The sequence below is a fragment of the Gastrolobium bilobum genome, unplaced genomic scaffold (assembly GCF_033153095.1).
Source record: "Gastrolobium bilobum isolate Gb01-03AN ecotype WA unplaced genomic scaffold, APGP_CSIRO_Gbil_v1 utg4838, whole genome shotgun sequence".
In the NCBI taxonomy this organism is placed as follows: Eukaryota; Viridiplantae; Streptophyta; class Magnoliopsida; order Fabales; family Fabaceae; genus Gastrolobium; species Gastrolobium bilobum.
This window is the reverse complement of record NW_026895468.1, coordinates 21,607-35,094: the sequence shown is the minus strand read 5'-3', so window position 1 is coordinate 35,094 and position 13,488 is coordinate 21,607. Positions and strand designations below refer to the sequence as shown.

At 34.4% G+C, this 13,488-nt stretch overlaps 1 protein-coding gene across 1 annotated transcript; it reads left to right on the top strand.

The window, feature by feature from the left end:
• The first annotated feature begins 3,154 nt into the window (after positions 1-3,154).
• On the top strand, positions 3,155-10,780 carry LOC133313393 (uncharacterized). The gene is made up of 4 exons (XM_061514756.1): positions 3,155-3,545; positions 4,077-4,415; positions 9,375-9,713; positions 10,269-10,780. Exons 1-4 carry the CDS (start codon positions 3,225-3,227, stop codon positions 10,620-10,622), a joined length of 1,353 nt encoding a protein of 450 aa, XP_061370740.1. The 5' UTR covers positions 3,155-3,224; the 3' UTR covers positions 10,623-10,780.
• The last annotated feature ends 2,708 nt before the right edge of the window (positions 10,781-13,488 follow it).

Sequence of the window (13,488 nt, the reverse complement as noted above, 5' to 3'; positions counted from 1 at the left end):
AATATAAGTTCTAAAAGCAATATACAATATCAAATCCAAAATCAGTGCAATGCAGCAGATAATCATGTCATGTGTGTCAATACTATTCTACTGGCTAGAGAAATGCAGGATTTATATACGTCTATTACCCATATTAGTGCAAGACGTCACTTGCACCCACCCATAGGATGACCATATTGTATGACACCACATACTCAGGCTTACCGTCAAAGTGGAACAACACATACATATTATAAGGCACTTGCACATAAAGCTCAACAGCATTTCAGTTATCAAAGCTTGAAAACATATCATGCATATAAACCATTCCCCCATGGGGTATGGTGGAGCCAACAATGGCTAAACTAAGGACACGAAAGCTTACCTCTAAGCAATCAATGCAATCCAAGGATCACACCAGCTCAAAGTCCACACACAACATAATCACAATCTGTTTGGACCAAAAATCATATCAATATTCATACTCTACAAGCATAAGACATAAAGACCAAGCCTTCCTTTTACATTTCATGTCTTTAGGCTTCTCACGAAGCCATAAGCCCTTAATCCATTTGGTTCTGACTTAGATTAATTATTACAGAAGTCCACATTAGCCAAATCATGGGTCCACAAACCCAAAATATCATTCTGTATGAACAGTACTGTTACTGTCTCGAACTTCCCAGAATATCCAGATATATGTCGGGGCCATATCCGGATATCATATCCGGATATCCATATTCGGATATCACAAAGCCCATATTCGGATATCAATATCCAGATATCATATCTGAATATTTCGCGACAGAATGCAGTTTCTGCATTTCGCGAGATATCACATCCAAGGTTCCATTTTTAACACACTATAACGTTAAGGCATGCATCTTTAAGCCCTTTTAGGTCAATTATCACGTTGGTTACTTGTTTATCTTATTAAACATGCCAAGACTCAACTTTTAACATGAAAAATTCATGATCAAGGTGATGGTGCTTACCCAAAAGCTTCAAAACAGAACCACAAGTGCTCTTGTAGCTCACAAATCAGTTCCACAGTTCTGACTTTAAAGGAGTACAAAAATACTCCACAAGCAAGGTCCTTTACCACTCAAAATAGCTTCTTGAAGTTACACAAGCAAGGAAAAAAGGCTTCCCAACACTCAAACCAACAAGGTCAGCTCCCACACCTCACACACAGTAGCTCAAACTCAGAAATGGTGGCTCTTTCCCACTCACAGTGCTAGCTCACACACGGCCAAGGTATTTTGGTGAAGATTGCAAGAAGAAAAGATGCAACATGGTTGAGTTTCAAAAGGAAGAGAAGGTGGCAGCATGAAGAGCCCAAACCTCAGAAATGGAGGCACGTAGAGTTGTATTTTCTGACCTATATGTGTGTGCCAAGGCTATTTATAGGCTACTTAAGTTTTAATCGCACTGTATTAGCTCTAGTAGCTACACTTAGCATTTTAATGCCAAACTTAGGATTCTGAACCTACTCATTTTTCTAGGATTTGTCATATTTTTATTTTATTTTTCGCAGCACCTTTCTGGAATCAGTTCTCATTATTTTGACCTGAAACTTGTTATGCTAGTCCCCTATATTATTCTAGGAATATTCTCACACTTATTATAATTTTTCGAGATACTTCATCGTTACGCATTTATACCGAGAAGCAGAACCGGTATTTGCACTTTTCGTCAGAAAAACGACTTTCAATATTATTTCACACTTACTATAATTATTTAAGCTTCTCATAATTATCAAGTTCAATTATAGAATTATCTCATTAATCCATAATTAATTAATTAATTTCTTAAATTAACGGTGCGGGTTCTTACAGTCCTCCAGTTGATAAAGAACAATATCAATGGCTAGTTGGGAAACTGATATATCTGGCTCATACTAGACCAAACCTAGCTTATGTTGTTAGTGTTGTCAGTCAGTTTATGCACGATCCAAAGGAGAAATACATGCAGGCAGTGGAGAAAATTCTTCAGTATCTTAAAGCCACTCTTGGTAAAGGATTGTTATTTCGGCGTGATGACGATTTCTCTTTAGAAGTTTACAATAGTGCTGATTATGCTGGATTTTTGACTAACTGTTGTTCTACCATTGGTTATTGTATGTTTCTTTATGGTAACTTGGTGACGTGGAGAAGTAAGAAACAAGATATAGTTGTCAGGTCAAGTGCAGAGGCTGAATTTCCAGCTATGGCTCAAGGCATTTGTGAGTTATTATGGCTGAAAATTGTACTTGATGATCTAAAAATAAAATGCGAGGGACCTATGAAGCTGCTATGTGATAATAAGTCCGCTATTTGTATAACTCATAATCTAGTTCAACATGATTGGATTAAACATATTGAGGTCAACTGTCATTTCATCAAAGAAAAACTTGATAGCGGGTTGATTACCACTCCATATATTTCCAATAAGCGTCAATTAGCTGATGTATTGACAAAGAGACTTCCTTCAGATAGATTTCAAGAGCTTACTAGCAAGCTGAGAATGATAAATATCTATTTCTCAGTTTGAGAGGGAGGATTGTAAATAATAATATTTATTTATTTATTGGACTTAGTCCATTAGATCATATAATCTCTTTAAATAGAGAACTTTTTGTACAATTTACATACAATTTAAATAATATATTCCATTACCATTTTTCAAGTAATTTAGATGCCTTTACGCCAAAGTCTAAACAAAATTAATGAGTTTACTGTTCCAATTAGATATGCATCGTGTGATCCCATGTAAACAATTTATATTTTCATTTGTTTTTCTAGTCGACTACACTCTTCAATATTGCTGATGTAATCCCTTACATCACTTTTGGACCTTTTCCATATGCATTAATTTATACGGTAATACTTATCTTATATTACATAAAAAAATATTATCTTATGCTCAAACAATAGTTAGGAGAGAAAAAAAAGTTGAATGTGAGAAAAAAAAATCTTGCGAGATTCATTTAAAAAATATGAATGTAGGAGATAATAATTTTTTTATGTAAGAAAAGTAATTCCTAATTTATATCAATGCCACTTTTTCAATTTCCTTTTGTTTTCAACTTTTTCTGCATCATATGTTGACAATTGAATATTATTAAATGATTAAATTCCTTTCCAGTACTTTCCAAAAAAAATAAAATTGAAATAGCTTATGGTTTTATAAAGCCAGAAAACCTTAGGACTCAGACCAGTAACTTCATAAATATTTGTTCAAGTCAGGTGAATAGAAGTTCGGCAATGGCTACATATCAGGAAGATGTGAAGCTTTTGGGAATAGTGGGAAGCCCATTTGTGTGCAGAGTGCAGATTGCGCTTAATTTGAAGGGAATTGAATACAAATATCTGGAAGAAAAGTTTGATAACAAGAGTGATCTGCTCCTCAAATACAACCCAGTTTACAAGAAGGTTCCTGTATTTGTTCATAATGAGAAGCCTATATCAGAATCCCTCGTGATTATTGAGTACATTGATGAGACATGGAAAGACCACCCCATCTTGCCTGCTGAGCCTTACCAGAAAGCCTTGGCTCGTTTCTGGTCCAAGTTCATAGATGACAAGGTAAATCCAGTTTTCTTCTTTTCTTGCTTTTCATGTGCTGATTTGTCCCATAAAAATAATCTTCAATGATATCTAAATGAGTAATCTATCAATAAGTTAGAGAACTCAATAGTTAACTGTCAACAAAGGAAAATTTTGCATAAATTTCATTTATAAATTATATCGTATATGAACTTAATTTGTTTAAAATTATATTAATGATTGATCAAATTCATTTAAGAACTACCTTAAAATATTGTTGTGGTTTGTAAATTTTATGGAATCTTGTAGGGTTTGATGATAATGTTTAATTTTGGAAAAAAAAAAAGAAAAAGGAATTATGTGCCGCACTACAGTGTTTCTAACTAATTGACAGATTTTAACCGTAGAGAATATCGAGATTCCCATAACAAAATTTACCATAAAAAATGGGGCTAAAGAAGAAAAAGTTACCACCTTAAACAAATTGTTTTCCAATTTATATATGACTCAATCTAAATTCTGTTTGTCCTAATTATTTTCTAACATAATTACTTTAATTTGTGAAATCAGTGTGTGGTTGCTGCATCGAAAGCTGTTTTTACCATTGATGAGAAACAGCGCGAGAATTGTGTTGAAGAGTCATTTGAGAATCTGCAATTTCTTGAAAATGAGCTCAAAAACAAGTTCTTTGGAGGAGATGAGTTTGGCTTTGTGGATATTGCTGCTGTCTTCGTAGCGTTTTGGATACCTATATTACAAGAAGTTGGGGGGCTGCAACTGTTCACCAGTGAGAAATTTCCCAAACTCTACAATTGGAGCCAAGAATTTCTCAACCATCCCGTTGTCAAAGAAACTCTGCCTCCTAGAGACCCACTTTTTGCCTATTTCAAAGCTCGCTATGAAAGTCTTGTTGCTTCAAAATAGATTAATATCGAAGACCCATAATTTCTAAGGAAAATTTTATGAACACTGGACTTGTCACAATTAGTCTGGTTTGGATAAGTTATTTTTCTCTATAAGCTGCATTTTTTAAGGAAAAAAAAAAACATTTTTTACTGTAAGATTGTTTGAAGCAGAAATCACAAAAAAAAAATTAAAAATTTATTTTTTAGAAGCTAAAAATTTTAGCTTTTAAAAAAAAACATAAGTCAAAAGTTAGATATTTTTTTCAAAAACTAAATATTCTTTTAAAAATTTAAATAATTTTAACTTTTGTAAAAAAAATACTTATAAAATAAACAAGGCATAAAAGCTATTTTTTTTTAAAAAAGGTCAAACAAACGGACTCTTATTGCTGTTAGAATTTCATTTCAAAATGGTATGTAATCTAGGATTTCTCCATCCCAAAGAAATCCTAGGATGTTAGTTGACATTTTTGTTTTTTCAATCAATAAAAGAAAAATAATTTTTTTTATGGAATTATTATTTTTATTGTCATTATTAGATTTAAAGAAGACAATACAAATGGTAAGAATAGTTGGAGTCAAAAACTTTGTTTTAATTATTAACAAACAAAAACATAAAAAAACACGCTAAAAGAAAGAAATGTACAGATATTTATTCCTTCACAAACTGGACAAATCAATATAAGAGATAAAGCTTATACAGTTAAAAATTTTGGTATGGCATAAAAAAAAAAAAAAAAAAAAAAAAAAAAAAAAAACCTCTCTAGTCGGGGTTTATGGAAACAGAAAAATGCATGGGACCATCTTACAAGAAGAAGCACAGGAAAAAAGTATATTATTTACTAACCTTATGTACTTGTTGGATGAGAATTGCATATGCATTCACTGTTATTCAGTACCACTTATTTTCAGTATACAACAGTGATGGAGTTATTCCATGAAATGATGTGTTTTGGTTATTTGACTGTCATATAATATAAGCATGTCTTTTTTTTATTTTTTTTAGATTTATCATTCTATCCCATTTGTCTAAATGGTACATTTCTTTGGGTTTTTTTTTTTGGAAAATCCATTTATCATATTACATGAATTATGAATAGCTTTTTTGCATACACAACTTTTTATGGTCCCATTACAGTTTTTTCTCTCGCCTGATTTATTGTCTTTGTGGGAAGTACTAGTTTTGTCACGTAACATTACAAAATTAATACCCTCTCGTTTCTCAAAAGCTTTCTCTATGTGCTCTAGCTCAGGGGACCAAAGGTTTTCTATCGAAACCCCTATTTTGGCCTTTGAAATTGAGGAATCTTTTGCGTATATTTTTGGTCCATGTTCTTTGTTGTTTGTTCCCTATGTAGGTGAGCTTGGTGGCACAAATCGTGAGTCTTGGGCATTTCTTGTTCGTGCGACCTATTCTTGGTTCGTGATCTGAAGTGGAAAGGCTGCTCTGGCTGTAAATTTTTTGACACACATGCCTGGATCTTATAACAAGTGGTATTTTACGCGGTTGATTTTATAAGAAGTGATATCTAGAGCCTAGGTTCTTACACCTGTTTTGTCTTCCTGTGGAGTGCTTCCCCCTTCCTTTATATTATGTCTTTAATTCTATGTATCCTCAAAATGGGATATGGGGCATTCTAGCTGCGGACAAGCAAGCACAGACAAGTGTCTGAAACAGACACGTTTCGACATGTGTCCGACACACAGTTAATATTTGGAGACACACGGTTAATTCTTCGATACGTTTTTTTGATACGCAGTCAATTTTTTTTGACATGCGGTCAACGCTCGGGCATGTTTTTTTTTTAATCTTAATTTTATTTTATTACTAAATATAAAAAAAAAAAATTATAAAAAAAATTTTCTATTATGAAATTTGACATGAAAAATTAACAAAGTACAAAAAAATTATTTATATTTATATTTATGTTATGAAATTTAAATATTTGATTGGTTATATGACTTATTATGGACTCTTATATGTATTAAATATAAATTATATTACATATATATATTAAAAATTTTATTTAATATTAAAACGTGTCCCAACGTGTCGAAATATGACATTTTTTAGAATTAACATATCGGTGTGTCGTGTCGTGTGTCGTGTCCCGTGTCAGTGTCGGTGCATCATAGGCTGCGGAACACCATATTTTGTGTCCCCATTATTGCTTTAATAATATAAATATTAGTATAAATGCAATAAAATAAAGGTCCAATCTAAAGTGTGTATAGCTACTACTAATGTTGAAATAGACTAAACCCGAGCAACATCACCAAAAATTTGTTGGGACTTCGGCAAGTGCATCGGTCGTAAAAGTAAAAAAATGTAAGAGTACGAGATCGTTCCCGCGAGGTTTAAAATTTCAATCACTAATTCGTTACTTTTGCTTAAGTTGGACTATCAATTAAGAGGTTTGGGTGAAATTTGAATTCAAATTAAAAGTAGATAACTAGACAAGAAGATAAAAGTTGGATTACTCGTTAATCAAGAAACGCAGTTAAGGTTTCAATTTCCCCCAATTTTCCCTTTATGTTATGAACTAAACCCTTAATTAACCGTCCTTAAAATAACGCCAATCAATTCTCTTAGATTAATTAGGACTCAATTCCTTGACATCTTAGTTATTTATTATCTTGAAAGAACCCTAATCCCTCGATTATTCCTAAAAAAAACATGGATTAAGTTCAAGAATCATAAAGATTGCATAATTCCTATGCCCATCCCTAGAATCATAAGAATTACAATGAGTTTATCGTACGCAGTTCATGTACCAACATCTCTATTGCAATACAATCACCCTAGATCAGTCTACATTAAGAGAAGATAAACTTATACAATTTGAAAAGGAAAATTAACATTAAAGATTCATTCAAAACATAAAGGTTCAATTAGATTCCATCTAGCCCTAACTACAAAGAAAATCTAGCCTAACATGGTGGAATCAAGAAAACGAGAAAGCTTTCCCAAACTCCATTGGTGTGATGGCGCAGTGAATCTTCAAGGATTCTAGCGTAATCTTGACTTCGACCCATCTCTTGCTTCCAAAGCACAAAAGACACGCTTCTCTGATCAAAACTCTACCTTCGATTTCAAGCTCAATCAAAGACTCATGAAGAATAGCTTAAATAGGTGTAAGAATCCTTGTTTTAGGTGAAAACTATATAATAGGCCTTAATTGGGCCGCAACTGGGCATTAAATGGGTTCGAGTGCATTAAGATGAGCTATTTTTACAACAAAAATATGGTTTAATATTTTGGCCATAACATGAGCTATACTCTTCCAATTGATATAATCTTGGTCATGTTGGAAAGATAAAAGAGAGATTTATAACTTCTATGAGAACAAAAAGATCCAAATCCATTATCTTTGATGCAAAAATTGCCGAAAGACAGCTTTATGGTGATTTTCACCAAATAATTGCTCCTTAACTACCACTTTAAGTTCTTCAAGCTTAACCATTGATCCAATACTCCAACTCAACTCAATTGTCCTACAAAATAAGCAAAAATCATTCACATAAGTCAATAATTCGAAATCCATTTTTTTAGCCAAATAACTCTAAGTTTTCATTCTTTTAACTAGATATAAGAATTATTTTAGTCCTTAAAAACATGATAAACTACAACGAGGTCTCTGACCATGTCCACCATGGCCCCGACCACGACCATGGCAACGTCCACTATTCCTGCGAACGTCAGTATAGGAAACAAGAGCAGTGAAATAAACAACAGAAGATGAATCAAGCGCAGGCACTATTATCTTGTTGAGATTCAAAAGGCCCTGGTAAGTAAGTGATAAATTAGGATCCCCACTAGTCAAGATAATGTCATAGACACTATCATACTCCTCGGGAAGACCTAAAAGAGTGGCAACCATAAAGAAGCGCTCCACATGTTTCCTATATGTATAAGCATCAGTAGGTAAGGCGGCATATTCAAGTATGTCTGCATCAAAGATTGACTTTTGCCAACATATGTCTCCATCTGAATGTCAGATGATTTGCGCAAATCCATGAATTGAGAAATGATAGAATAGTGCTGTTGAATATCATTAGTGTAGAGGTTTTTAGCTTCCTCCCACACTTCATAGCATGTCTGAAAATAATAAAAAATGTCCATAATGATTGGTTCAATAGACTTCCAAAGAATACCCAGGAGCTAGTTGTCAATCCTTTCCCATCAAAATTTTCGTCCTTAGGAATAGCAGTCGATTGAACTGTGAGATGTCGCTCATACCCTTATCCAAAGAACCAGACACGAACAGAGATGGCCCAATTCTTGTAGTTAACAAAACCCTTCAGTTTGGATGAGGTAATGGGTCTAACATTAGTGGTGGTGATACTCAAAGAACTTCTGGCTGGAGGAGGAGGAGAATTGACCTCCGAGTGAACAGGAGATGATGCTACCATTATGAATGCAATAAAAAGTTGCATAATAGAATCAAACCAATAGCCAGAGAAGAAGAAACACGTGCCTCCACGAAGAACTAAGAGCAGATCTGGAAGGAGGAGACAAAATCGAGCAGTTCTGTCCTGAAATGTCAAGAAAGGGACGTCGGAACAGTGTTTCCGACAATGAACAATAACTCCGACGATGTGAACAGTAACTCTAACGAAGAACAATAATTGCAATAATTGTTGGCAAACAGTGCTTCTGACATTTACAAGCCAGAGGAACACAAAGCAACGGAAATAGTTTTTTTTATTAAAAGTGGGAATTGCTTAAATCAAGACTTTAATTGACCTACTCCACAAAGTTTTTTTATTATTATTATATTGCTGATGTAATCCCTTACATCACTTTTGGACCTTTTCCATATGCATTAATTTATATCAATGATTAAATTACTTTTCAGTACTTTCCACACAAAAAATAATTAAATTAGCTTCCTGGTTCTATAAAGCCAGAAAACCTTAGGACTCAGAGACCAGTAACTTCATAAATATTTGTTTAAGTCAGGTGAATAGGAGTGCGGCAATGGCTACATATCAGGAAGAGGTGAAGCTTTTGGGATTTGTGGGAAGCCCATTTGTGTGTAGAGTGCAGATTGCTCTTAATTTGAAGGGAATTGAATACAAATATCTGGAACAAAAGTTGGACAACAAGAGTGATCTGCTCCTCAAATACAACCCAGTTTACAAGAAGGTTCCTGTATTTGTTCATAATGAGAAGCCTATATCAGAATCCCTCGTGATTATTGAGTACATTGATGAGACATGGAAAGACCACCCCATCTTGCCTGCTGAGCCTTACCAGAAAGCCTTGGCTCGTTTCTGGTCCAAGTTCATAGATGACAAGGTAACTCCAGTTTTCTTCTTTACTTGCTTTTCATGTGTGCTGATTTGTCCCATAAACATCATCTTCAATGATATCTAAATGAGTAATCTATCAATAATTTAGAGAACTCAATAGTCAACTGTCAACAAAGGAAAATTTTTGCATAAATTTCATTTATAAATTAGATCGTATATGAACTTAATTTGTTTAAAATTATATTAATGATTGATCAAATTCATTTAAGAACTACCTTAATTAAAATATAGTTGTGGTTTGTCAATTTTATGGAATCTTATAGGGTTTGGTTAGAATGTTTAATTTTTTTTTTGGGGGGGGAAGGAATGATGTGCCACACTGCAATGTGTTTCTGACAAATTGACAGATTTTAACCGTAGAGATTATCGAGATTGCGATAACAAAATTTACCATAAAAAATGGGGCTAAAGAAGAAAAAGTTACCACCTTTAAACAAGTTTTCTTTTGTTTTATAATTTCTATATGACTCAATCTAAATTCTTCTTGTCCTAATTATTTACTAACATAATTACTAATAAGTACTTTAATTTTTAAAATCAGTGCGTGGCTGCTGCATGGAAATCTGTTTATACCATTGATGAGAAAGAGCGAGAGAAGTATGTTGAAGAGTCATTTGAGGCTTTGCAAATTCTTGAGAATGAGCTTAAAAACAAGTTCTTTGGAGGAGAAGAGTTTGGCTTTGTGGATATTGCTGCTGTTTTCATAGCCTTTTGGATACCTTTATTTCAAGAAGTTGGGGGGCTGCAACTGTTCACCAGTGAGAAATTTCCCAAACTCTACAAATGGAGCCAAGAATTTCTCAACCATCCAGTTGTCAAAGAAACTCTGCCTCCTAGAGACCCACTTTTTGCCAATTTGAAAGCTCACTATGAAAGTCTTGTTGCTTCAAAATAGATTAATATTGAGTGAAGACCCATAATTTCTAAGGAGAATTTTATGGACACTTGTTTGTCATTGAGTTATTGCTGTTTGAATTTCATTTCAAAATGGTATGTAATCGAGGATTTCTCCATCCAAAAGAAATCCTAGGATGTTAGTTGACATTTTTGTTTTTCAATCAATAAAAGAAAAATAAATTCTTGTTTATTCTTTTTTTATTTTTATGCTATTATTATTTTTTGTTATTATTAGATTTAAAGAAAACAACGCAAATGGTAAGAATAGGTGGAGGTCAAAAACTTTATGTTTTAATTATTAATAAAGAAAAAACATTAAAACTTTGCTAAAAGAAAGAAATGTACAAATATTAAATCATTCAAAAACTGGACCAATCAATATACGAGATAAAGCTTATGCAGTTCAAAATATTTGCAAGGCATGGAAACATAAAAACGTATGGGACCATCTGGCAAGAAGAAACTGAGGGGAAAAGTATACTATATTTACTAACCTTATGTACATGTTGGATTAGAATTGCAGATACTCGTACCTCTTCTTTTATACAACCGGACGCAAGAACGTATTTTAGCCCATTGGATTCCCATTAACTCAATCCCTTTTGTTTACCACTCACTCCAGACAAAATGCCACAGTTTAATGGATTCTAAAGTAAGAATATAACTGATGGGCTTTGCAAAATGGATCCAAGTTGGTAACAGAATTGAGATTCAGTTAGAGGAGAGAAAAGAATAAGTGTCTAGGAGTTGGGCTGTTATATTGGTGAGTGGAGAATTTGGATCTATTTGTGACCTCGGTTTGTTGGTTTTTGAGAGCAAGCAATTGGGTCATCTTCCTTAGTGTTTAACTTGTTATTTTCTGTATTTTGCTGTTAGTTTCTTGTGATTGTTAATATCACAATTCCTTTCTTGGTTGTATTTGCAATTGTAAGGACATATTCCAATGTTGTTAAACCCAAACCGATCATCGACTCCATCAGAGCACCGGTCATTGAATCACCGGTTGAATCACATTATTTGGATAAATGTATATAAATTTATATTTTATACTTAATTATATAATAAATATTTTAAATGATGCAATTTAAACTACAACTAATATAGTCTAGTGGTAAGTACTAGAATGTATATCCTCATGACAAGGGTTCCATCCCCCAACTTCTAAAATAATTCTATTAAATTATATAATAAATATATTAAACAGTGCATATTATCCAACAAGTAAGAATAGCCTAGTGCTAAGTGGTAGCGCCACTTACTTCCATGAGCTAGGTTCGATTCCTAACTACTGTGATACCCATCAATTTGGTATCAGAGCATTTCCGATCCAGGGCAATTGGGTCATCTTCCTTAATATTTAACTTGTTATTTTCTGCATATTTTGCTGTTAGTGTCTTGCGATTGTTAATGTCACAAGTTTCTTTCTTGGTTGTGTTTGCAATATTAAGGACATAGTCTCTATTTTCAGTTTAATTCAATATCAAATACTGGTACAGTCAGTAACCTTGTTACGGTGGAGATTCCTAAAACTAAAAGAATAGTTGGGGCTCCATCTTGGGCCTCAGATTACATTGTGTAATATGTAATCAGCCCAAGTCATTTCTGTTAGTATTGCTTTTAGAGTGTGAACCTTCATTGCATTCATAGCTTACGTGTCTGTCTTTAATTGTAATTTGCAGCTTACGTGTTTGTTTTCCCAATTCTGTTACACGGTTATTAGGAGGCGTGGCATATAATGGAACTAAAATGTGTCATGAGATTCATCAATTGAAATATACAGTTCTTGTTTGTTATTCTCTCTGTTTCTCTTCCATTGTTCATTTGCTCCTTTCGAAGATTTCCAATTAGGATTCGCTATCCTAACATTGGTGCTTTCATCTCTTCGGAGCTCAACATTCACTCATCATGCGTGTTCAAGATTTGGCGGATGAATTCGGTCAGTTCCAGCTTCGCGTTGATCGTAGCTTGGAAGATCTACAAGCTAGGGTTGAGCTAAGGTTTACCGAACATCAGACTCAGTTCACTAATCTTAATCTGCAACTCCAGGAGATACATGCAGCAGTGGTAGGTAACAATGTTCCTCCACATGGTGCTCACTCATCTGCTGGTACTGGTTTGGGTGGGACTTCTCATCAGCGTTTTCCTCCTGATGATCCTCGCTCCCTGATGAAGTCTGTTCGTATGGAATTACCTGTTTTCAATGGATCTGATCCTAATAGCTGGATTTTTCGTGCAGAACTTTATTTCGGATTACAACAGGTTCCTGAACTGTTAAAAGTCCGATCGGCGGGAATGCGCATGGAAGGTTTGGCCGGTCCTTGGTTTCAGTGGCTCTTCAATGGTGGTTCGGTTTGTTCTTGGGAACAACTGAAATTGGCAATTCGCCAGCGCTTTGGAGGTAGCGCGTACACTGATTTGAGGGGTGTGTTGTCAAAATTGACACAGGAGGGGAGTTTGAATGATTACATTCGTAATTTTGAGGCCTTGATCAATCAGGTTACTGATTTTTCTGATGAGGTTCTCATGAGTTTCTTTGTTTCTGGTCTGCTTCCTGACCTTCGACGAGCTATTCAACTGCATTCTCCTACTTCTCTTCACCAGGAAATGCAGCTTGCAATCACCTACGATGCTCATTTTGTGGAATTGAGATCCTCTTTCCAATCCCCAGGGGGTAAGAAGAGCTTTGTTAAAAGCTCTTATACTGTTGAACAACCTAAGGCTTTGACTGCCATTCTGCCAAGTCCAAAGCCTGTTTTACCTGCCTTACCATCCACTGCATCTTTCAAGAAGCTGAGTACTGAAGAACTGTGTCGGCGGAGGGAATTAGGCCTCTGTTACACTTGTGATGAGAAGTGGAATGCTCG